A 24,763-nucleotide genomic window follows, 5' to 3' on the forward strand; every position below is an offset into this window, starting at 1 on the left:
AAAAAAAAAAATTTAAAAGACCTGGTAATTTGAGACACTAAGTGGGGTTTAGTGGGAAGATGCTCTAGGATTTCCTTGGAGCCCTCTCTCCTCCAGGCTGAACAACCCCAACTCCGTCTGTCTCCATAGAAGAGGTGTTTTTTTGAAGAGTCATGTACTGCTAAAGTGCTGGATACATCAAATATTAACCACTGTCCCTCTGTGAATGCTTACCTAAACAGTAAAGCAAAATGTTTTGGTTCTCTGCTTAACAAACCAACACAGGTAGAGCATATGGCTGATAAAACATGTTGTGAAAATAAAAGCCTAATTATAACTTCCAGATCTGGAAGAAAATATACCAGTCAATACTGTCCTAACTTTTGGTTTTTCCTTGTTGTAAAAACCAAGCTGTCAGGGTACTTCAAATTACTTCTAAAAAGGCATATGGTACATGCACAGGAGTTTCAGCATACTTCTTAATAATTTATGGTGACTTAAAACAGAAAGACTTCAAAGCTGTTGCTGCATTTGCAAACTCCTCTTAAGTTTTCCTCCCTTGTTTTCCTCTATTCTGTTCTGCATTCCACAGACTCCCTTGCATATTTCTGGGATAAAATGTTATTATATGACTGTGAAAAGAATATAAATGTTGCTTGTATTCAACTTCAACTCGCTGTTTTATCCTGAATCTAAAAAAAACAACATTCTATTCATAATTTTTTTAAACTTTTTACCCCCAGATATCTAATATTGTCTAATTTTGGAACTTAGTACTTCAAACTATCTTTATAGTGTATATCTATGCTAGGCTTTATGCACTGCAAATGGCTGTACCTTTCCATAATGAAATCTGCCATGTGTTTATATTCCAGCAGAGATAAAATAAGCCCATTTGCACAGATGAGGGGTCTGAAACTCCAGAACCTCCAGAATCTCCATTTGTGCTTTGTCACAGATTTATATTCATGGTTTTCAACACCCTTTTAATGGGCTTGAGTCACTTAAAAGAAAATTAATGTTCTTTACCACAATAAGAGCATCTATATTTTACTGAGCTATCATTGTTGGGGAAAGAAAAGTTTTCCCATGTTCAGGCATTATTTTTGTCTTGGGTCTGGTGACTCAAATGGCCATTCTGGTTTACAAGCCTGGCAGACAGTCAGAAGGAGGGCATAGGTCTACAGAAATGAAACCAGCAAGAGAATGTTAAACTCCAGCTATTTATAGTGAATCTCTATCCATACTAAGCACTGCAGAAATAGGAAAAAAAGCTCTGAGCCAACTCCAGCCCTTGAGCAATGCAGGTTCTGGGGCAGTGTATGTACCACATGGAGTAAATAACTCACCTTCCTGCCCACATCTAAAACCACTTTGGTATTTAACATGTGCAGGTATGTGGAGAGGTGAAGGATTGCACGTAATCACTTCACTCAGTGTTGGTGTTTTCCCATCACACACTCTTCATTTGCCTATCTGCAGGTGAGACATAACAGCACCCAACTCACAGAAGTGTTTTGGGAAAGAATTAATATGCATAGAGTGCTCTGAAGATAAAAAGAGTTACCCTGCATTTGTCTAAGATAACAAAAACCTTTGAAAGCCATGGTGGCTTCACAGAGGCATTTTCCTTTTCAGTAGTGTAGGAATTTGAAATTGTTGGTATTTTTATTGAGTGCATTTATGTAAATTCTGATGTTATGGTTTGCAAGGCTGAAGTTGAATCACAAACTGGTCACCAGATATTGGGCTCACATCCTCTACATTCAGAATTTGCTCTTCAAGGAAGCTCTGCACTCAATGTCGCTTTCCATAACATGTTTCCAATCTGAGTAAATAGCTTCAGTTTTAATACTTCAACCAATATGACAGCATTGAATAACAAAAATCAATTTTCTTGAGAGACATAATCAATGCTTAAAAATATTAAAACCCTCCACAGGTAGGAAATCCCATGAAATAACATAAATGGAAACAACTGTCTCATTATTTATTTCCAAAGTTCCCTGATAACTCAGTTAAAGGATATGAAAATCCTTCTTTCCCCCCTCATATAGAGCTTTCTCACAAATAATATTTTCTCAATCATAAATTGTTAATACAATAAATTAAAATTTTTTGTTTCTCTAAAACCAACCAAGAAATCATATTCCTCAAGCTGGATACTTCCACTGTGATACAAGAGAATATATAAATAATAATGAAGGAAATATGTGTTTTCTAATATACCACTCTAGTCAAGAAGGAAAGAAAATCCATCTTGCAAAGGTCAATATTTTTTACTGGTTTATTAAGCTTCTGCTGAGTTGATAACTATAGCACTGAGCCTTATTTTTGTGCAAAGTTAAGACTTTCTTCTTCCATCCAGGCAATCACTCAAACCTTCTACTGAAAAGAAAGCAGTTGTGCCTGTGCCTTTACCATAAACAAACAGATGAGAACTGGCTTTATTCCAAATAATTTTTCCCAGGATGCACATAATTATGACTATCTATTTTAGCTCCATTTTCCCCCTCCGTCTTGTTCTATATAAAAAATCTTCCATGTTTGTCATTCATGGGCTGCTAGAAGATGTGGCTGCCAGGCCCTCTCCATAATTACTATCTCTGTTCTTATTATTGGTAAAATCAACCCAAGGTTTCAACATTGTTGAATACCTCATTTGCCAGTGCCCTGACAGTGTTTATTTATAGTGTTAGGAGAGTCAAACCACAGCTCCTGCTGCATTTAGGTACAACTGGAAGTGCTCTGCATTTCTTTATGTATAACTGCAGGATTTATTAAGAGAGGTAGCTAGAAACCAAGAATTGCTGCCACAGTCACTGAAAACTTCAGCTTCAGGATCTTTCCCATTAAAATCTGGTGTGTATACAGCAGAAAACCAAGAGTACAATGGTCAGAAGTTACCTCCTGCTCCAGAATGTGGAGTAATGCTTCTTCCCAAGGCAGAAATTACATAGACATTTTCTTTGGAAACAAAAGTTATATTTTTGAGGGGTTTTTCAGTTTGTTGGGTTTTTTCCCCCAGTTTATTTCGGTGACCTTACTCATACCATTGCCTCTCAGAGCCCTGCACAGGACCAGCTGAAGGGATGACACAGAAAAAGGGGAAGAAGGAATATGGGTTAGAAGTTTCTGAAACCATCTTTGAAATCAGAACATTCCCACAAGGGGTAATCCTCTGTGAAACTGCTTTCAAAACACACTGAAGAAGTCTGCTTCAACTCACAGAAACCCTTAACTCAAAATTGAAAAAGAGGAGTAGCCAGTGTAAAAAATTCTAGCAGTCACAGTTCTGCTAAATCATAGTGGAACCTGTTGCCCAAGGCACTTCTGCAATGAGAAAAGGTAATGTGGGAGAGCAACCCCTGCTAGGTGAGAAAGAGACAAGTGGGAAGAACCCAGCCAAACACAGCTCTCAGACTCCATTTCTGTCACCATGCACAATTTGTGTTTCTATCCAAAGCACCTCCCCAGCCAGCCAAAAACCAGCCCAGCTGTCCAACTGTTCCCATTGAGTCACACAGCAAGCTTGGAGATGCAATCCTTTCCCCAGAATCCTCCTGGCCTATTTCTAAAAGCTGGACATTGTCTACCCCTCAGGGACCTAAGAGCAGCAAGGTTCACAGAGGAGCTGCAGCAGCACTTTCCTGCCAGGGCTGAGCTCCTGGATCAATGTGGGGGCATTTTCACCTCTCTGCTTTCAGAGCATGGCTCTTCTGCAAGGAAAAAGGATGTTCCTTACTGTAAAAAAGCAGGTATGGTACAGCATCGCCAAGCCAAATGTATCTTGATTCAGCTCTTTTGCTTCTACATCCCCTGAGGATGGAGATCTGCATCCTGCAGAGTGTCCTTGGGCTGAAAGTTTGTGCAGATGTTGCAGCATTTCAGAGATCACTCAAATCTGATGGAAACACTATATGGGGAAACTGTATTTTAGTATCTGCCTCAAACTCAGAAAACAGAGGAAGCATCTTGGCTTTAATTCTGATTCCCTTTCCTCTAATGTTGATTTCCCTTCTTAATTTCCTCTTTGATACCTTTGATTGATCTCTAAGAATTAAATGATTGTGAAATTCTAAGCACTGCAAACTGCTGTAAATAGAAGCAGACCAGACAGAATGGTGTTAAATGAACAAAAATGGCCAGTTTATTCACTGGAACAGTTATGCATTACACTGTAATTTTAATTGGAACATAAAGATGTAAGAATCAGTATATCAGCTTCTTTAAATTATTTTCTTCAGCACTAGAGTGTTTTCCCAACCATTTGACTGCATGATCATATTACACATGTACAAGCACAGACTTTATGAATCCCTCACAAGGTATTAATCTAGGATTGTCTACAAGGACAAGGAAAAGTTAACATGAGAATTACTTCAATTTTAAAAATAAATGATGCATTTTTGGAAACAAGAATTATTTAACTTTTTTTGCTTTTAGCATAAAGTAGCAACAAGAAGAGTTTCCAATATTCAGTCTTTAGCAAATGAACATATATACTTTTATATTCTTCACCACCTAGAAACACTTCATCATTTAACCCCAAGAAGGCAGGACAACATAATGTCAATTCAACATAGGAGTAGCTGAGTTATTACAGCAGTAAACATACAGTATACAAATTTGTGTTTGTCACAAACTCTACCAATGCTAAAACTCTTTTGAAAGGAACACAACAATCTGTATGGTTCATTAAATACAGAACATCATGCAAATGGAAACATTAAATAGATTACAAAAATCACAAAACATCGGTTTTCTTTTTTTTTTAATTGTTTACAAAGGATCAAGTTAATTAACCCTTTAACAGTCAAACCACAGGGCTGAAAATCAATAGGGAAATAAGTAATAAAAGGGACTTAATTTAACCACTGGCATAGCACACATAGCCATATCTGTGAACAGGAGAAATAATAATAAAATAAGCTAGATCACTCTTATTTCTTGTTCATAGCTGATAAAAGACCAACTAGCTAGCAAGCCAGTTTACTTGAAACTTTTATAAAATTCTTCTTTACTGATTTTCCAAAATATTTTTGAAATCAAGCAACCACCTATTCAATAAAAACTCAGATTACTAACACTGAGAAAAAACATACACTCTTAGCCACTCTTTTACAGCTAATCATGATAATCTAAACAAATAGCTTTGTAGAAAGACACTTTTGAAATACAAGGCTCTATCACCCAGAGTCTGCCCACACGTTAACTCCAGTAATGAAATATTGGATTTTTCCTTTACCTTTTGTCACTTTGTCACTTGGGTGCCATTACATTTCACAAAGGGGATTTTCAAGAACTCTACAGGAAACAGATTAAAAACCAATAAGGATTTAAACTCTGCACCTCCAAATGAAAGATACAGACTCTCTGTGATAGTTCTCTTGCCCTCCTAGCAAGAGGAATATGCATATCACACAAGAAATAAGAATTTTCTAGCTTAGTTATGGACATGGAGAAGCTACACGATGTTAACAATGTCATGCACACATTTTCCATTGCATATTTTGATGTATTTGTGCCTGAAGGCGAAAGGCAATTGCTTTTCCACAGGATGCTTAATTACGCTAAAAAAAAAACCCTTAATGGTTAAAAAAGTCTGAATAGTATCTATCCCTTTCAGACTCACTGCACACACAGCAAAGGAAAACTGAAGAAGAAGTGATGACTGGAATTTTTAAAGAGGTAACTATAGCAATTATCATACTTCAAAGGTAAAACATCAGTCCCTGCCATTCTCAAAAGAAGATTTCCGAGGAACAAAAGAAAGAAATTTACTGTAACTTCAATGGATAGGCATCTTCTGCCAAAGAAAGGAACAGACCTCAGAAAGGCTGATGTAATTTATACCTTATGATGATGATGGTCAGTCCAGCTGTAAGTGGAGCTGGCAGCACAGCTACTGACTTTGGCAATGCAGGATGAACCACAAGGTTGGTACCAAAATTAGGGCCTGGACTCTTGAGTGTCATTCCCAGTGGGATAAGGTCAGATTTTACTGACAGCTTACTTAAGTAATTCCAACATAATTATGGTGAGCAGCCTTCATAGGTGAGGTCATATTTCGTAAGTGAGGTTATATTTCATAACATAATCTCCTTTATGTACACACATTAATATGGTAAATGGCTTAAACAACTTTGTCATTGTTTTTAAAATAAAAAACAAACTGAAAATCCACTTGGCATTAAAACTTGCAGCGTTAATTACAGTTTCATTCTACAAACTCTGCTGTATAGCTATGATTACATTAATTTACTGTGAAAAATGTGGATAGAGAAAGCACAGAGATGCCAACCTGTCAATCAGATCAATCAGAAAGAATATCACTACTGCCCCCATTTAGAAGGCAGAAAATCCTATACAATTAGCATGAAAAACAGTTATGTCCTCTTTCTTTAAAACCTCCATATATGTTCTGACTGATAGAAAATATATTTTTCCATACTATTACATTTTACAATTTATTTTTCATATTTTTCTTTTTTTATATTTTTTTTTTTCTATTTCTTTCCTTTTCTTCTTTTCCTCACACATTTCCTATAAACTGGATTTCCACAAGCAGATCATTTCACTGAACAAGGAATAATTTTTCACTACATCAGAAAATAAAACCCAAACCAAAATGCTCCTGTTTTGACCTAAATGACCCTATTTTGAGTAGGCTATTTCAAATCCAAAGAAATTTCAAGGCCATCATAGAAAACAAAAGCTGTGTTTCAGACACAAAAGTCAGAGCAGGATTTGAATTGCCTCCTTACTGAGTAGAACACATAGCTGTGTTTCTAAGTATACTCAACCATTACAAATATATCTATAATTTTTTCTTAATCCTTAAAAATCAGAATAGATATCAACACAATGTAAACTAATTTTAAATGGGCAAAATTTTGCAACCCTTAAAAAAACCCAGGCTTTTGTTTCTGGTTTTGTCTGCATGTAAATATTCCCTACAAAATCTCAAAGTTTTATATTATCAATCAATATATAACAAAGAAGAGGTTTTCATCTTAAGTTCAAGGTATGTATTTTATTTTATTTTATACTGGTTAACTGACAAAAGTTGTCCCAGGGACCTACAGAGTTTTTTAACTTACAATGCAATAACTACAACCATTTGTACATCAAAGTTGATTTGTTTCTAGTTCTCTCACATTTCCAACAATTACATTTTATTACATATTAAAAAATGTAAATTGAAAACTTAGGAATTAAAAATTTAAAACTTAAGAGAATAAAAACATTTATTTCTATAAAACAGGGCCACAACTTCTATACCACTGGATGTTCTTTCATAACTCTTGATCCACATGGACATGCATATGTTTCTAAACTTTTTGATAACCTTTTTTTTCCCCAATAAATTTGTATCTATATAGAAAGGAAACATATTTCACTGAACTACTGCTTAACTAAAGTTTAGGAAAATGCCTTTGATTTGGATAAGAAAATAGGAAAAACTATTCCAAGTGCAGTCAGTGGTAACTGCATTCAAAGTGCTATGCAAACTCCTTCTCCTATTAACAATATACAGTAGCTGTCTTTGTTGGACACAGATATTCTTACACCAGTCAGACAAGGTCAGGAATCTGGAGATGCTTTTTGAAACCTGAATTTGCCTCAGACAAAATACTGTGGGGATTTTTTAAAAAATCAAAATAGCAGCTAAACTCAGTGTCAGACACCATGATGGAGCTGAACAAGTTTCACTTGACCTTTCCATAACAAGACAACAGGCAGCTTAATTATGATACTGAATAGTGATGTAAAGGTATATGAGAAAAATCATGTGAACCCCATGGAAACCAAAGTCACAACACTGCCAAGTGTTATCTGTTTGATCTGATCAGGACTGGGTATCAGTTTGTTCCTATTTTCTCTATCTCTGAGTATTTTGTTACTACAGCTCAGCTGCTTTGCCAAGGTTACACGACAGACGTTGTTGATGACATAAAATATTTCTATTTACAGCACCTTTGTTCTTGGTACTATGGTAATAATGATTTGTTAGGCACACTGAGTGGTCACCGATTCTTTCCTCTGCTGATGTTTTCTGTATTGTAACATTTGGTAAGCACTGTTACTAAAAAATCTGACTTCATTTTCTCAGATTCAGGCAGAATTTGAAAGAATTGTTCCAGCCACACTTGCAGCAATTTTTTTCCCCAGCTGCCCCGTACCTTAGGCTGTACTGTGTTTCCCACTTGTTGGTCAAACATGTGCTGCAGAGAAGGAATAAAGACATGTGGAAATATCCAAGCCTCTCTTCTGTAAATAAATTAAGGCCACCTAACAAAACAAGGAGCCTGCTAGTTACCAACAAGTAGGCAGCACTGAAGACTTGTTGCTCCACCTGATGACCGGATGGGAAACCCACAGATGCTGAACCCTCTGTTTAGCAATTTCCCTTGCTGCCAAGTACCGTGCAAAATAAATTCCTCTACCCTTGATTTTGTTCTGAAACTCACTGCTTTTAAGAAAAAAAAAAAAAAACAGGCTTACTCAGCTTTTGCAGGAAAGAATCTTTAACTAGGAACACTGTGCACTGTTGCGATAGAGTCTGCGTAGTGTTGATCACCTGAGTATTTGTCATAAACTGACATGAGCTAAGGTTCTGTGTCTGTTGATTTTTGGCAAGGAAAAAATGCACTACAGTAAAGTCCTGCTGACTTCGATCCACACCATCAACCCTACCTGCATGAGCTCTTTCTCCACAGAATACTTCACACGAAACGCACACGACTTCCCCACTCAAACCAGCCTTTCCTGGTAAGGCCTTGAGCTAGGATCCTGAATATGGGAGTGGGAGGAAAGAATGTTCTCAATTAGCACACAGCGTTTTACTTATTTTAGATTTTCTTTCTCAGATACCAAATAGAAAGTAATCCCAAAAAACAGCACCAATTCATGATGCGAGAAGTATAATTACAATGCAAGCAAACAACTGAAAACAAATCAGTACATTATCCTTTCATCTCCTTCTTAGGCTTAATAATTATCTTTCAGTGAAGAGCTAGAACAAAACCAGAAGCTAGTGTCATAGGAATTAAAAAAAACAAGTGCATAAACAATATCAGTGCAGCAGCAAAATATACAGTCATTGTTAACATTCCAATTCAACCCATTTCCAACATTTTTGTGCAATAAAAATTGGCCATATGCTGGCCAATGCAACAAGCCTTTTTTTTAATATTAACACAGTCATTCTTCACTGAAGCTATTTCTGCTTGGATTTAAAAAATAAAATTAGTTAAATACAACTCTCACCAAAAAAAAAAACTGACTGTATTTTATAAACACAAAATTCTGGTGCAAATAAAGTAAGAAATAAATATCACACCCTTGAAGACAAAAAGAAATTTGAACTGGTTCCTATGGCTGAACTTAGGGATGTGAGGGTAGGATTTTTGTAACATATTTTTTTAACATTGGCTTAAGTCTCTCATCATTTCAGAGGTAAAGCCAAGCAGCTGGGAGGAACATTTTTTTGTTGAGTTGTTAAATTTCACTACACTTCAGTTGTGATAGCACAGTTTGAGTACAATCAGAGGAACCACAAAAAGTCTTCTTGATAGGTTGGGCTCTGTGCTTTGCGGTGTTCTTCTCAACCTTCCCTCAGTTGCCAGAGCAGGGGATATGAATCCAGACTTGCCAATGCAGCAACAAGGCAGGATTGTCCACCCACTTGCTGGGAACAACCCCAACCTTTGTTGCATGAGCTCCGCTCTGTTTGCATTCTCTCTTGCGTTGCATATGAAGATTAGGGGTAAGGAGGAGGCTTAGAGAGACAGTTGAGAGGGGCACACTGAGAGCTGGAATGTGGCTGCTCTTCTGGAAGAGCATTAGGACTGAAAATTAAAAAGAAAAGAGAAAAAGTGCTTAAAATACAAGGCAAAATTTTACAAGCATGTAAATAGTACAGGGCTGGAAATGAACTTTAAAATGGGGTGAAGCCTCATCTCTAAATCCATATCCTCAGACACTCAGTATACATGCAGAAAACTCTCAGTGCACAGCAAGTCAGTGAGACTTGGATGTGTTTGTGAGGTGGACCAGATATCCCACTTCACAATTCCTGAACACAATTGCTGTTTGCATGCTGGGATGACAAAGACCGTGTGGAGAAAAAAATGCATCTATGAAATGAGAGCAAATTTGAAGGACAAGATGCAGGTGCCATCTTTAGGTGAGTATTAAAGATTGCCTATTTGTAGCTGATTCCCTTTTGGAAATGAAGGCTGGAAATCAGGTTTCATAGCTCTGTGAAAATGTAATGCCTCCTGAATTTGACCTATTTACTAGTTCATTTGTACAAATACAGTGTAGCCTTCTTCATCAGGCCCCTTAACCATTACACGTTATGTAATTTACACTCCCGAAGTGTGGGGATTTCTTATGTTTTGTTTCCTTTGGGGTTTTATGCTGCTCAAACCCTTTTTGTTCTGTCATATATTTCTGTCATTTTACTGTTTCTCATGTACAATTTGTCTGATAACATCATTCACCTGTTAATTCACCTGTCTGGAGTGCATTTATAGCACTCACTGGCACATAGAACAGAGAGGTCTGAACCAGCTCACAGGGGCTGGAGTAGCAACAAAGAAAAGGGGCAGCTAACACAAACACACCCCACTTCTTGGTGCAGAGCTGTAGAAAAACAAGATACCAAAACAAAATGCAAGAAAATTTCATTTATAAAGAGAAGCAAAAGGGAAAAAAGGAGAAAAATACCAAAAACCCCAGTTCTTTAATGGGTCTGGGAAAAGTTTTTCCCCTTAATGCTTCAAATGTTCTACAGTGTTGAAGTTATTCCAAGCTCAGCACTGTGATGTATGATAAAGCACCATCATTTATGTCTCTGTCTTCAAGAGAATTTGCCTTCTCTGTTTTCCTCCTTTAGAAACTGCACTTTTACATATTATCTCTGCAGCACAGACTATTGGAGTTCTGGCTGAAGGAATGCAATTAGCCTATTGCTGGAAATGAATCAATTTGAAATGCCAGAGGTGTTTGGAAAAATGCTACTGGAAATGCCAGCAGTACTGAAAATGTCTTTGGTTTCCACACACAGCATTTACTTAAGGAAACAAAGAGATGACATTGTGTTTGACTGAAGAAAGAAAGAAGTGTGCACCACCACCATTAAGTAACTTGATGGCAATGTCCACAGTTTCAAATCAGAAAATCTGAGAGGCTTTAGCCCCAAATACACAATTCTACAGGAGCTACAGTCCTTGCACCTCTGGGCTTTTTGAAGATCATAAAATTGCATGTTTTAAGTTAGATCCTGTTTCCCAGTAATGCTCCTGAAGATGAGTTTCCTGATAGCAAAATGGGTGATGAGAGGGGGGTTATAGAAGCTCAGGGTCCCACAAGCTTTGTTTTATGCTCAGCTGTCTAACAGTTCAGGCCCAACGTGTGTAGTGTTATGGACTGTGACCCCTCAGAAGAAGTATTTCTTTCCATGGCTATATCCATCCTTTCCTCCTGTCATATTCTGCCACATGCAGATGCAGATACAGCATCCACAAAGAGATCTCATTAAGATCTTTATCTGCTCCACATCAATGACTGTCTCAGGAGTGACTGCAGATTGACCCAAAAGCTCTGTATTTACTCTCAAACTTATCCACTCATCCAGAGCCAGCTCCTGGCTTCAGTACCTCCCAAGTTTTCAAGAAAGGCTTAGGAGAAGCACTAGCCTTAATTCCTTCAGAGACAGAAAACTGAATTAGAATCTTAACATCCCATCCTAACATTTAGGGAAGACAAACAAGGAGGTGATTACACAACCCTACAAAGACTGGCTTACTCTTCTCCCTTGCTGCCTTCTTTTTAAACAGGACTCCTGTAATTGCCAGAGAGGAACAGAAACTCAGCACACACATTCCTTGCTCGTTAGCAGAGATGTGTTTGCCTTTTGGGGCTTCCTTCCTAACTTTAAAATAAGCAACAAAAGATGCTCATGCTCTGAGGGAGAGGACTAGTGAGGAAATGGCTGTAGCTGCAACTAGTTATGTACAGCATCTTACAGTGGCCTGAAAGAACCTCCTTGAGACACATAAGATTCTCCTCTACACAAATATAAACAACTTTATGGCGTGACCTTCAGTACAAAGCCAGCCATGACTGTAAAAACTGTACTACAGACTATCCCAGGCTATGCTCAGATTAGCAATTTTAAGCACTGTTCCCTGAGTTATATTAATTTTCTTTTCCTGGTAATTCTGCATTGCTTCTTACTTTGAAATACAAGCACACTTTGTGCACAGAAGAAATAGAAAAATTTGTCTTGCTATCTCCTTTTCAATCAATAATAAACATTCAGGGCACTAGGAAGAGAAAAAAATTTCAAGGCTATCAGGCACCTCTATAGCAGCATACAGAATCACATCACCTGCAGCTCAAATAGATTCAATCTTTTTCTAAAACTCTGCTGTTATACCTTCCTCTCTTCAGAAACACAATTCATCCAGTTCATTAATGCAGATTGCTGTAGCAGTACATAAACTAAAAATACATCAGAATCAGCAAGTGACACGAGGCATTCAATGTGCTTTTTATGGCAGTAGAGGTGCTGGTGGCAGCAGGTCCTGGAGCTGAGCTATCACACACACTGGCAGTCACAGACAGCAGAGGATGGCAGGGCAGATTAATAACACAAAGCAGGACAGAGACATGGAAGAACTTGAGTTTTTGACTATAAACAGAGAATAAGGAACAATAATGTTACATTCACCCAATTGGATATGTGTAGTTTTAAAAACATTTGGTTTTTACAGACTTTTTGTGAACATATCTTTAAATGCTGGTATTATTTGGGGATGTATTCATTCAATTGACGAATAAAGTCTGTGCAATTTTTTTTGTGTTAGTAGTATTGTCTGGCTTTATGCAGCTCTTTTATTTTATTTTCCTGGCACTCAAAATACTAATCATGTATTTCTAAAATTAACTGGGAAATGATGTGCAAAGCCCTTCAGTGTTTGTAAGTGCTCTGCTCTGGCTTAGAGATGCCATTCACATGCAACACTGTCTGGCATTGATTGCAACTGTAACAAACCAGCAAAGGAAAATATAAACAGACCAATTATATTTTCAGAATGCAGAAATTTTGCATGTGTTAAGTTGCACATTTTACCCTTTAAAAAATTTATTTCTTACTTTATATAAATAAGCATTATTTTAATATTTATTTATAATATATTATTATAGTAAATTATATAAATATATTCATATTTATTATATATAAATAAAAAGCATTATTTCATATTAAAAGGCAATATTAATTTAATTTGAGGTACTGGGGAGCTGTGGTTTTTTTTTTTTTATTAATAGATAATTTGGGCCTAGAATTTTGGCCTCTGATAATGAAAATGAGGTTTTCAGTGCATTCAACAGAAACCTAAATACAATCCAAACATGGGCATGCTATTTTTAATATTGGATAATGGTAATATTTTAGTCTTGTCCAGTATAGTCCATCAGACAGGTAGTTACAGGTGCTGAGAAGGGGGAACAGCACCCAGTAATTGTCAGGGCAGGCCTGGATTTGGGTGCTTGCCCCACATCCCTAGACCTGGAAACTGAGGTGATGTATGGAAGGCAGTGAGACTTTTGGGCACTGCTGCATCAGTTTAATTTTAAAAAAATCTCTTAAGAATAGTTCTCACAGATCCTCCAATCAAGTTTCAATTGAAACATGCAGATTCAAGCAAAAAGACCAATGTAAAGCTAAAATGAATTGACTAGATCTGCCCTGGAGTCTCATTTGGCTTGAAACTGCCTTGCTTATCTAGTGAGATTTACCAAAGCCTCTGTGCTGGAATCACATTTACTAAAGATGCCAGAGTTATAAAGTCCAAGTTAAAAACCACAGTATAGCTAATGAATGAGGGAAAGCTCTCTGTGCATCTCCCTGTGCTATGGTCAGGTGCATTAACTGGTTTGAACACAATTAGACACTGCAGGATGTGGAAAACATCTGTGTGAAGCACAAGCTTTAACCAGCTATTTAGTCCTGGCTGAAATGCCACTCAGAGGTCACATTATATTGCAAGAATTGTGTTGGAGACTTTAAAAAACAAGCACAGCTTTCTGTCAAAATGGGTGACTTCAAGGACAGTCAGAGGACAAGGAATGGTGGGACAAGCTCCTGGCTTCCTTCTGTGCTGCATTTAGAAAACCCAAACCTCAGTAAGTCTAATTGGTCCTTAAATGCCCTCAAATTTTACTCCAGATTCCAATTACTTTATATAAACAGCTCAACAATTTATGTCATCATGCTGACTTGCATTAAATCGGTTGTTATGCTTCACTGCTTTACAGAGCTGGGCAGGTAATGTGGCAGAGGCAAGCAAGGCAGCAATGTGAATCTATCAAAATCAGTGCTGTTTTGACTTCACCAGACAAGTACAAACCTAGTGGGAAAAAAAAAAATAGTCACCTGAAAGTCAGTTTTTCAGCTAAGTATGTAAGGTGTATGCTGTTTGTAAGATGACTGATCTGAAGTTTTTAAAATATTAACCATATTTTAAATTATCAGAACAAGGTAATGTTTGCAGATTTTTGAGAAGATAATTTGAAATTACAGAAGGAATTCTTGATGTGCATGTAGAGAGGGATGGTATTTGCGCATATTCATCGCTAGAAGAGTAGCTCTGGAAGGAACAGCCTTTAATTAAATTAAATAGGGTTAAAATTGTTGATGTTAACCTTCCATGTGTACAAAAGCACCTATTGCTAATCTCAAATTGCTCTAACATCTAAAATACAGCAGCATCACTTTACTGGCATATTAAGAATTTTAAATGTAACTTGTAATTGTTTTCAGTGAGCTGTAGAACTCCAAACTGCAAATCAGTAAATTATTCTTTCCAGTTATAATGACTTTACACCTTTTCAGTAAAATTTTCATATTGCTCTTACATAGTAAAGAAGAGAATAGTACCTCCACTTTGCAGGCAATAAAAGAGAGGCACTAACTTGGTCACTGCAGTTCAGGCAAAGGCCTAAAAACAATGTAAACTATTTTAAATGAGTGCAGAGACATAAGTGAATATTAGCATAGAATGTGCCATGAACAGATAAAATCATTGTAATGTCCTTTTGCTTTGCTTAGGTTTGGGGTTGTGCCTTGATTAACCCAGCCATCCCAGAAACATGATGTGGCCTTTGCACCACCTATGAGCAAGGACACCAGGAGTTTACTTTTAAAAACAAGATTAAAAGCTGATTGCCTTAGGTCTGAATTTCCAAGTCAGGGAGAACTTTGAAGTGTCTGCTAAAATCTCACCAATGTCTTTGAAATCCCACCTTACAAAAGAGAAGCCTGCACCTACCCCTGAAATTAAAAGTCCCCCATTTCAGTAAATCTTTCTAGCAACAAAATAAATTCATTACTACTTTGGCATCATCGAGAAACTGCATCAAAATATCAAATGAGGGCTGCAAGATCCAGCTTGGCATTTTTTCCATATTTTTACAGGGAAGCAAGTGCACGAATGCTGTGACTCATGTTGGTGCTGTCACTGCAGAAATTCCCACTGTTCCTCAAGCTGTTAAAGGTTTGCTGTTAGAGAAAAAGTGAAGAGCTTTTGTCTGAGGAGGAGGAGGAGGAGGAGGAGGAGGAGGAGAGGGTGGCAGGCATGCATGCAGCTCTGTGCAAAGACAGGAGAGTTAGTGGAGTTTACCTGACAGTCTGGCAATCTGGCCCCCTGGCTAGTTGTGAGCCGTGTGGCGGTATGGAGGCAGCAGGCTGCTGACAATCTACAAGAAACTGATAAATTAGACATATATACAGAGAGATTACAGAGCAAGGGTTAGTAACAGCACTACACAGGCTAGGCATCTCAGGGAGAGATTTAGTGAGGAATGTGCTCTTGGTGCCTTATCTGACAGAAACACCTTTTTTTCTGATAGCAGTGACATTGGCTGTTGCATTTTTCTCCTTCTCAGAAGGAGCACTGGAAACATTTTTGTTTGTTTTCCCTTAGCACTGACAAATTTTTGTTTAAGCAGACAGCAGTAATGGGTTATATTCAGGATCTGGGTTTAAACCTTGTACTTATTCTTCTGCTCATCATCTTGTTTTGCTCACATCTAATATGAAAAGTGTCAATAAAGCTACTCAAAATTTATCCAAAAAACTCATATCCATATGAAAACAATTATGTCATCTCATTACAACATACAACAAAGAGCTGTAAGAAAGTCTTTTCAATTTCTGAACAATGCTTGTGAGATTGGGGTTTTTTTGTAAGAAAAAGGGAGAAAGTCAGTTTCACTGTTTTGTCTCAACTATTTTATCAATTCCCTGTCAAAGAAGTGTCCACATTAATCACTTGCAAAGCTGTACTATGGTTCCTTATTTATTAAATAACAGTAAAGCCAAATAATCCTTCATTGCTATGTTTTCCTGTGACATTCAAAATACGAAGACAGCTTTAGACTGGATAATACTTGTGGGCTTTCATGGAAGTAGCTGAACAAGGCAACCCTGCTTTCTAAGTCAGTAGTGTTTACTGAGATTTCCAGATCTCAAGATTTGCTCTGTTTCCCTGCAGCATTCTGGCCTTTCATTCCACTGCCTGTGTGATTCAGATTGTCACACATCAGGATCTTTTCAAACATTAGAATCTATGGCTGAAATTCTGAGCCTATGAAAAATTACTGGAGATTATTTTTTGTCTCCAGCAGGATTTGCAGACCTATCATCCTTCCTGCCTGCTCAACCTGATTCTCAACCTCTTCGATGGACCAGGGTTATTTTCCCCTAAACCTTAAAAGCAAGACAAGGGAACTCCACATACTTGGAAAGAATTTTATTTTTTTTTCAACTGGTTGCTACTTTAAGCTCAGTGCCAATATTCATTTCTCTTTACGATCTAGATGTGTTTCAAAACCCCTTTCTATTCTTTGCCTCAATCAATGGAAGAACACGCAAGTAACTTGCTGTCAAGAGTGTTGAGCTGACATCAGGTGCCGCAGAGCAACACATCTTCATAGCACACTGAGCATCATATCCACTGTTATAACATTTCCCTGCCATACCAGCCCACAGGGCCTCTCCCTAGCTCCTGTGCAGATCTGTGCTGACCTCCAGTGGGTAAGAAGCAAGTGTACCCAAATCACTGGTTTCTTCCTGCTTCAGCACAGAGAAGAAGAGTTTGGAGCTATTTTCTAGAAAAATAACTGCAGAGTTTGTGCTGGCACCAGAAATGGAGTAAGAAAGAATACTCTGGCACTCTCATTTACCAGGACTGTCACTACAGTCCTCACTGCATCTTTTAGCAGAGGAGTGCAAGAGTTAGCGATGTATTTGAGTCATGAATTTGTTGTTTGTCATTTCAGCACAAAGCTCAATTAAAATAAGCGGTGTCTGAGAAACAGACAGATCAGGCTATCTGCAGAGAGAAAATGATGGCAAAAAAAATTAATGCTTTATTCTAAATAAAATAGTTTGCAGAAGTCCAAAGTAAAGTCATGCCTGACAGGGTATACAAGGTCATCAGTGAGGAAAGAAATACAGAATAGAATGCTGTGTGATGAAAAGGTGCAGAAAGGTTTCACTAATACAGAAGAAATTGTTCTGACAGGCTTTCCCAGAACAACACAAATGCCTGATTTATGATCCTGTTCTAATATCTCAAACATGGTGCAAATAGTTTATGATGCATCTTGATCTGCTGCATTTGGCAGAATGCTTGAATAGTGAGCCAGGTTCTGGGAGGATTATGCAAGCTGGATAATAACATTTCAGTGAGCATACTCCCTTGACTTTGTGTGAAACACTTTTCTAGCTGGTGTCAGCAAAGCTCTTGCAGTCTGGCTCACGTTCACATCAGGACCAGATCTAGTGATCCACATGTCTTAAGATGACTGAATCGTCCTCCCACATCCTCCAGGAGTGAAGTTTCTGAGGATTATGCTAGGAAAGAGCTAAGCAGAATGCATATGGCTTACATAGACACATTTCAAATTCAAAGGAGCTTCTTATCTACTTATGTCCAAGGAGCTGTGCGAGAGCTAACTTTATTCCTTCTATATTTAATCCTTTTAAGTATTTTGGAGGATTTATAACACCCTTCTCTAATGTCATGACAATCATAAAACGACTTCTTTCTACTAAGGAATTCCTGCCTGTATTAAGGAAATGTTTGTTTCTTTCTGAAATACTCTGAAGGTTAAAACTCTCAAAAAAGTCTTGACTAATTCTAATGTCACATGCCATAAAGACAAGGTAAGAAAGACATGTTCGTTTTTACTGACAAAAAGTAAAAATATATTTTTAAATCACATTGGAAGAACCCTGTTACTTGTGTTTTTTAAATACCAGGGCCTGTCAGTCAAGCTATAGTGTGAAAGGACAGTCTGTCATCTATGCAGAAGGTACTTGGGGTACAGACACAGATTACACTTTTTGCTGTGTCTTTTGACACTCCAAGTATTACCGCGACCTGTGTGGGTCGCAGTTGGTGAGAGAGAGACAGTGAATCTTGTATCTTGATCAGAAGGCTTATTTATTAATATATGATATATAATACATTATTACTATACTAATAGAATATAGAGAGAGGTTTGCAGAGCTGCTAGCTAAGCTAAGAATAGATAGAAAAGAATCCACAACAAAGTTGTGTCCAGGGACTCAGTCCCCTGGCTTGCACTGATGATTGGCCCTTAATTATAAACATAGAAAATGAGCCAATCAAGGTGAATCCTATTTCATTCCACAGCAGCTGATAATAATTGTTTACCTTCTCTTCGGGGGCCTCTGGCTCCCGAAGACACAGAAATATGAAAGAAAAGGATTTCTGTGGAGAAATGTCTGCGACACTCCAAGGAAATCATCAATAAAGTTATTAAATACAGACTATCTTATTTCTCCATCATCTTCACTTGCTGTTAGGAAATAAACCACTTTGGGGCAGGAGATAGTTGGCTGATCTCAAGTCCTTTTACAATTCCATGAACCTATAACAAAGAAATTAATTTTAGTGCTCATTTCAACCAGAGATGGCAAAGAGCAACACTTGTACACAGAAATTCACATGCCAGTTTTCACTGAATTCAGCAGGACCTGTGCCTGCAGAGTCTTGTGACAATTTTCAATAACTCCTACCACTGGCTCTATTGGAAATGTGAGCTTTGACTTGTGCTATATGTCAGTCCTGTTTCAATTTTTCAGTTCCTGACATTCTAGCCACTTGCACAAAGATGATGTAAAGGGCTCAGAGATTTCCCCTCTCACAGATTAGCCACTGCTGATTTTCCTTTGGAACCTAATGCCCAGTCCTAATCAGGCTAATCAGCTCCTAGTGTAAGAGCATTTAAAAAAAACCACCAGGCTCAGACAAACTACATCTGCTCACATGAGCACTGAATGTGCTGCTATAAATTATCTGCTGAGAGCAAATCTCACCAAAAATAGAGTATTTTCCTGTGCTTCCCTTTGGCTCAGCCAGAAAAAAACAACACATTTCCCTGGTGTCACAAGATGTGCTGTGCCCTCCAGTGTGTGAACTGGGTGACTCTAACCAACACAGGTCTGCTTTATTGGGTTATTTGTGTCTGAGATGGGTTTGCCTTCTGTTGACATCAGCAATGTCCTCAGTGAAAAATCTACATGCAAGCATTTCCAGTCCCACCTGCTCAGGACCCAGCACACTGCAATGAACATTTCAGCACATTCTGACTCTAAGTAAATTCCTAATCTCTACAGTGCTCTCAAACAGCAAGACTACTCAGAATCCCAAGATAAGCAAAAAAGACTTTTAACTGCAGTTTGTTCAGTTAATCAATGAAATTTTTTTCCTCTTTTATCTGAAAGGGCAAAATTGAGAGCCAAACAGCAAACCAATCAACAGGTACTGTTACATATTTTGCATTTCTGATATGAAAACATTGGGAAAAATCTGTTCTCGATAAATGAAAATCTGTCAATAAATGTTTATGACCAAATGTGAGACTGAGGCTTTTTCAGTCTGTTAAAACAAACCTTTCCTAGCATCCCATTGATCACTTCAGGCCAACAGAAACTTCTTTCCTAGGTAAAAGTTTTCAGGCTATCTGACTTTGTGTTAGGCTACCCAATGTCAATTGAACTTGCTCCACCAAGTCTGAGAAATTTGATAACATGTCTATGAAGCTGTTATTGAAAATCTACTTGCAAAGAGAAGCTGTATCCATTAATATGGTCACAAATTGTTTTCATCCCTGAAATGTCAATTTAATGGGAAAGAATGAAGGGGTAATAGCATAAGTTCAAAGTACTGGGCAAAGAAGAAATCAGTAGCCTTCTAGATGTGCAGATGTAAAAACATGTCACATCACACAGCAAGACCTACAAAGACAATAAATCAATCCTCTCTGCTCAAAGGTGAGAAACAAGGAAAACATCCAAACCAAAAGACAAATGTGAGATGTCAAGAAGAATGGGGCAGAGGGTACTAAGATGCTTGCCCTCTTTGTAGATTTGTAGAGATGCTTTCAAGCTGCAACCTGACAGGATGAGAAAAGTCCTCAAACTTTTTATCTACAGGAGTGACAAGGACAAAAGTTTATACCATTATTTGACAGCTGTTTTCACTTATAATTTATCTTCATATTTTTCTAATTAATGCCAAGAAATCTTTGACCTTCCTCAAGGCCAAGAGGAACTTTAAGAGGCAATAGTTATCAAAGAATAAGAGGGACCTTTAAGAGGCAATAGCTATCACAAAGAACAGCTGGTGAGAGGACAGCTGTGACTTACCTTCAGAAAAAGCCACAAACAATGGCACAGGTCAAAGACTAGAAGTGTCTCTCCCTTCTCCTGCTCCCAGGGTCAGTTTGAGTCTGTAAATAACACAGTTACCTCTGCCCTACACACAGCCCCAGCAGATCAGTCTGTCAGAAAACTGGACACAGCTCCATGTTTCTGCAGGAGGGAGAGGGCTCTGGTGGAGCAGCTACATCTGGAGCCTGGCTGGCCTAACTAACTCCAGCTTGCTCAGACCAGGATTGATTCAGCTTGTCCTGTGAGCCAAAGGAGCAGAGCAGGAGGACTGGCCCTTGTGCAGAGCCATTCTACCACTCCATGAGGGCCAGCCCCATCCTGGCATTGCTGTACACCAGGTGCTGCTTAGCTCCTGCACACTTTCCAGCACCCACATTATCTGTGATTTCCCACTGTCTCAATTCTACCTCAGTTCCATTAAACTGAATAATGGATCACTGCTTGGAGATAGAGAAATGTGTCAACAAGTGTGTTTTTCAGCTTTCTTCATGGTAAAGATAATCTACTACGAAATTCCTGTGTTGAGAGTGCAAGTACACAGGTAACCCACATCCTAAGCTTGCTATGCAGGAAACCTAATAGCTCAGATTACTTCTAATTGGAGAAGTTGCAACAACAATTAATTCTTCCACTACTTATTTCTTAGTCTTCTTAAAAACTATTTGAATAGGAGATGTGAGCAGGCTGCTGAATTCCCATTAACTACCAATATCTATACATTGCCTTAAGATGCAGTAGGATGCATCTAAAATCCTCATCTCCTGTCATCTCCCCATGCTCATCTTCTTTTTCTTGCAAAGCAGGCTCAGGAATGTCCCACTGTTTCTACAATCACAAGCTTCTGACACAGGCCCTCCTTCTGCTCCTCCTCTGAGCACTTTAGGACAAGGTCAGGCAGAGTTAACCTAACAGAGGCTTGCTGTTAAATATTCTCAAGAGTAAGAGCAGGTAGGGAGTTGAACTGCTATTTTCTTCTGGAATTTAGGTAAATGCTGTCTATCTTGGTGATTTCCTCAGGCAGACTCCTGGAGCATCACTAACCACTTCAGGCCCTGCCTGGCACACAGCACAGACAGCCCTGGTTTAGTAGGTCACTGATTCAGGGGCTTTCCAGAACATGTCACGTTCCTTGGCTATGTCCTAGTGAGTTCTTTCATCTACACAGCAGCTATGCTATATGGAGTGCTTTTACCCTTAATTTCCTTATTCTGCTTGACTTCACCTGTATTTTCTTTTTAGACCTGAATTATCCAAAATCCAGAGAGCTGTTCCCCTATCAGTTCACTTGTTTCAGTGGTAATGTGCCTGCTAGCTCAAAGTATAATGACAAAGCCATATCCCAGCCTTGCCTTTTTCTGTAGCTCATATAAAGAATAGCTTTTAAAAAAGAAATAATACCTCATTGTTAACAAAATTAGTGAAATGCATTTTTCTCCAGTTACAGGCTCAGAACATTAAGAGGTTCCTTGTCAGCTCTGTAGCCTTTTTCACACTTTCTATATCACGACGTGCTTGTGTTATTTCTCAAATGGTTTCTGTGAATGCTTTAAATAATTCCTCATTAAATCTACTGAGAAGCTAAATAATGGGTTAGTAAAACAGCAGAAATGGAAATGGCATAAGCTGAAAAATATATCTTCAGTTCCTTTCTTTCATATACAGTTCATAAAAAGCACATTTAGAAAGGTCTGATGATTCATGAAATACTAAAAGACACACACATTTTAAACATTTCAAAAGAGGAAAAGAAAGGTCCTAAAATTACATAAATCATCACATTTCAATCTTGCTGTTTACCATGGAAACATAAGGATACCTTTCAGGTCACAAAATCATCCAGAGCACAAATACTTGCACTATTACATGGACAAAGAAGGGCCTGATGCAAAGTTTGAAGTCAGTGGGAACAGTAACTTTAGTAGGCTTTGGAAGAAACAACGTAAGTTACAATTATAAGGTTCTTACACCTCTAAAAAATGCAGACGGGGATACTTACAATCTAGGACACTAGTCTGGTTTAAAGAATTGCTGTGAGCTTCCTCCAAACACCACAACATCCCAAGGAATGCTCTATTACAGAGTTAAAATGTCAGCATGTCTAATTTAAACAGAGACTCACTTCCCTTTTGCCTAATTTATGAGGCAAAAGGCACAATATTGAATATTCCTGTGTATTTGATGGCAAAAATCAGCAAGTCATGAAACCACTTCAAACCTTGTCATAAAAGAAGATGGAGATGGATGACTTTTGGCACCAACATGGTAAGGATATTTTAATCTCTGTTTTACTTAGTTGATAGGACTGGATTCCAAAGCCTAAAATTTTCAGAGAAAGCAACAAATATCTGGTAAAATGCCTTAAAGATTTGATGTGTCATCTGTGTACTTGTTTAGCTAGATAAAAAAAAAACAAACCAAACAAACAGAAGTCTAAATAAGACTTCACTGGAGAACTTCAACAAATGATGCTAATGTAAACCATTCCATCCAGCAATGATGTCATAGCTTAGATAGAGAGAGAAATGTCAATAACCTTTTAATGAAAATATACAGCAGTAAGGCATGGATTTCACTGCAGTCTTTTTTTATTATTATTATTTAATGTCTCATCAAACAAATTAGGGCTTCTATGAAAAGCAGATTCTATTTCAGGATTGCTTTCTTTATAAAGTGAAAAAACTGAAATAAAAATTAAACTAAACTTGTAGAACTGCAGTGAATTCATGCCATAATAGCTAAATCATATTGAAGTAGCTAAATTATGTTGATCAGCGTGAAATGTATGGGTTTGGTCTCATCAGTGGCAACTGGAAAGCTAAATGCAAGAGAGGAAAAGCACAGAGTGAAAAGGTCCTGTTCACAGTGGCACCAAGAGGTAAAAGTACATTTAGCCAGCTGAATTCTTCATCAGTTACAGCCAACCAATGTCCTTGGCAAGGACACTGTTCCTCAAATTCAAAATGGCCTCCACAGGGACAACACACCATGCTTGGAGTGCCATAAATATGCACTGCTCATTAAGCTGAGCTAAATGAGCATTATCAGATGCAGGACATGGCCCTGAGAGCAGGAAGATATATACATGGATCTGTATATATGCACTGACACTGCTCATCAAACAATGAACACACACAGACACAAATATGGCATGTTTACAGAACCCACAGAAAACAGGGCAATGCAGAACAAAAAAAGAGAACACAGATAATAAGTAAATGATTGAATTATCCCTTTTGTGAAGAGCATCATATTCAGGTTTAAAAAAAAAACCCTTACACATGACTTTTTAAAAAATCTACTAAAAACACAAAAAAATCCATTTTTCATGAAGAACAGAGACAGATTAAACCAATATTGCATGAGTCTCACAATAGCCAGTGGCATGTCTGATTGCACAAGCTCAGAGACATCTTGCAGGTACAGGATCATCATCAACACAAGTACATTCCCAGCAGATAAAAATACAACATACTTTTGTAGGAGAATCATCCATGGATCTCTAATGAAGGAAAGGGCAATTTGTACTCAGATTAAATTCGTGTTACCAGAATAAAGCTGTGAGTTCTTTAAAAAAATAATGGTTCTGAAGAACTTCCATGCTTTGTATTGCTTGGATGAAGGAAATCAAACTTTCCTGAGAGAACAATTCAGAACAGACCAGCCTGACTAGTTAAATATTATATGGCTGCATATTTAATATAATAGTAGGGGTTTAGTTAACCACCTGTCCTGATTTTCAAGAATAAACTCTTTCACTTAAGGTACAGAAAAATCCACATTCTTAAGAGCTCAGTATAAAATTATCTGACTTAAAATCAGCACATAAAGGAGTATCTAGATCCTAATCATGTTGATTTTCCTCTTCATCAATCTATAAAATTCATTCCCAAAAAAGAAATAAATATTTAAAATTCCTCATTGTGTGACCTGAGCAATCACAAAGATCTACAAAGCACCCCCCTGGCAAAATTAATTTCTGAGCTGAGAGTGTTCCTCAAAGGA

General features: G+C 37.8%; 1 protein-coding gene across 6 annotated transcripts in view; it reads right to left on the minus strand.

Moving 5' to 3' along the window:
• Positions 1-4,106: 4,106 nt before the first annotated feature.
• BICD1 (BICD cargo adaptor 1) overlaps positions 4,107-24,763 on the minus strand; it is a 172,415-nt gene continuing 151,758 nt past the window's right edge. Inside the window, exons 8-9 of one of the 6 annotated variants that reach the window (XM_059471543.1) lie at positions 15,678-15,763; positions 4,107-9,833 (exon numbers count right to left, since the gene is read on the minus strand). In XM_059471543.1, the coding sequence (XP_059327526.1) occupies positions 9,746-9,833; positions 15,678-15,763 (174 nt within the window). In that variant the 3' untranslated portion in view covers positions 4,107-9,745. The remainder of the gene's footprint in view (positions 9,834-15,677; positions 15,764-24,763) is intronic. The other 5 variants (XM_059471549.1, XM_059471544.1, XM_059471542.1 and 2 more) reach the window with 5 other exon arrangements.

This window comes from Ammospiza nelsoni, chromosome 5, assembly GCF_027579445.1.
Source record: "Ammospiza nelsoni isolate bAmmNel1 chromosome 5, bAmmNel1.pri, whole genome shotgun sequence".
NCBI classification, from domain to species: domain Eukaryota; kingdom Metazoa; phylum Chordata; class Aves; order Passeriformes; family Passerellidae; genus Ammospiza; species Ammospiza nelsoni.